The 447-nt window shown below is 42.7% G+C and overlaps 1 protein-coding gene across 1 annotated transcript; it reads left to right on the top strand.

Annotated features, from left to right (window-relative positions):
* Positions 1 to 5: 5 nt before the first annotated feature.
* Positions 6 to 447, top strand: O0I10_013331 (uncharacterized protein; the record flags this gene model as incomplete). The annotated part of the gene is made up of 1 exon (XM_058493107.1): positions 6 to 447. A coding segment is annotated over one exon (442 nt), but the record flags the coding sequence as incomplete, so codon positions are not given.

Raw genomic sequence — 447 nt, 5'->3', positions numbered from 1 at the left:
CAGCCATGGGGAAATGTTTATGTCTTTGGTGGTGTCAACCTTTATTGCGTCTCGGGTGGTTGGTTACCAAACAATGGGCGATTTCTCTGGAGAATGTCAGCCAAGTCTTTTATGAGTGGATTGTATCAGCAACAAACAACAGCATCCATATCGTTGGTTCCATATCAAGCTTTATCCCATCATCTGGTTCTTCTCGTTATCGGCAATTCGGTGGGCATCCTGAAATGAAGGTCTCTTATCGATTGATCACATCAGCAACAAGGAACAACTTGTATATCTTTGATATCAGCAAGCTTTCTATCTCTTGGTGGTTCTGGTTATTGGCGATTCCTTTGATGGATCTCTACAACTATACGTGTCTTATGGATGGATCATGTCATCAACAAGCGACGAGAGTCCACGTTGACATCTTTGGTGTTACCAAGGTCATTTATGCATCTCCTCAAG

Source organism: Lichtheimia ornata, assembly GCF_029851405.1.
Source record: "Lichtheimia ornata isolate CBS 291.66 chromosome Unknown scaffold00501, whole genome shotgun sequence".
In the NCBI taxonomy this organism is placed as follows: Eukaryota; Fungi; Mucoromycota; class Mucoromycetes; order Mucorales; family Lichtheimiaceae; genus Lichtheimia; species Lichtheimia ornata.
The sequence above is the reverse complement of the archived record's forward strand: the minus strand, read 5'-3'. Positions and strand labels throughout refer to the sequence as shown.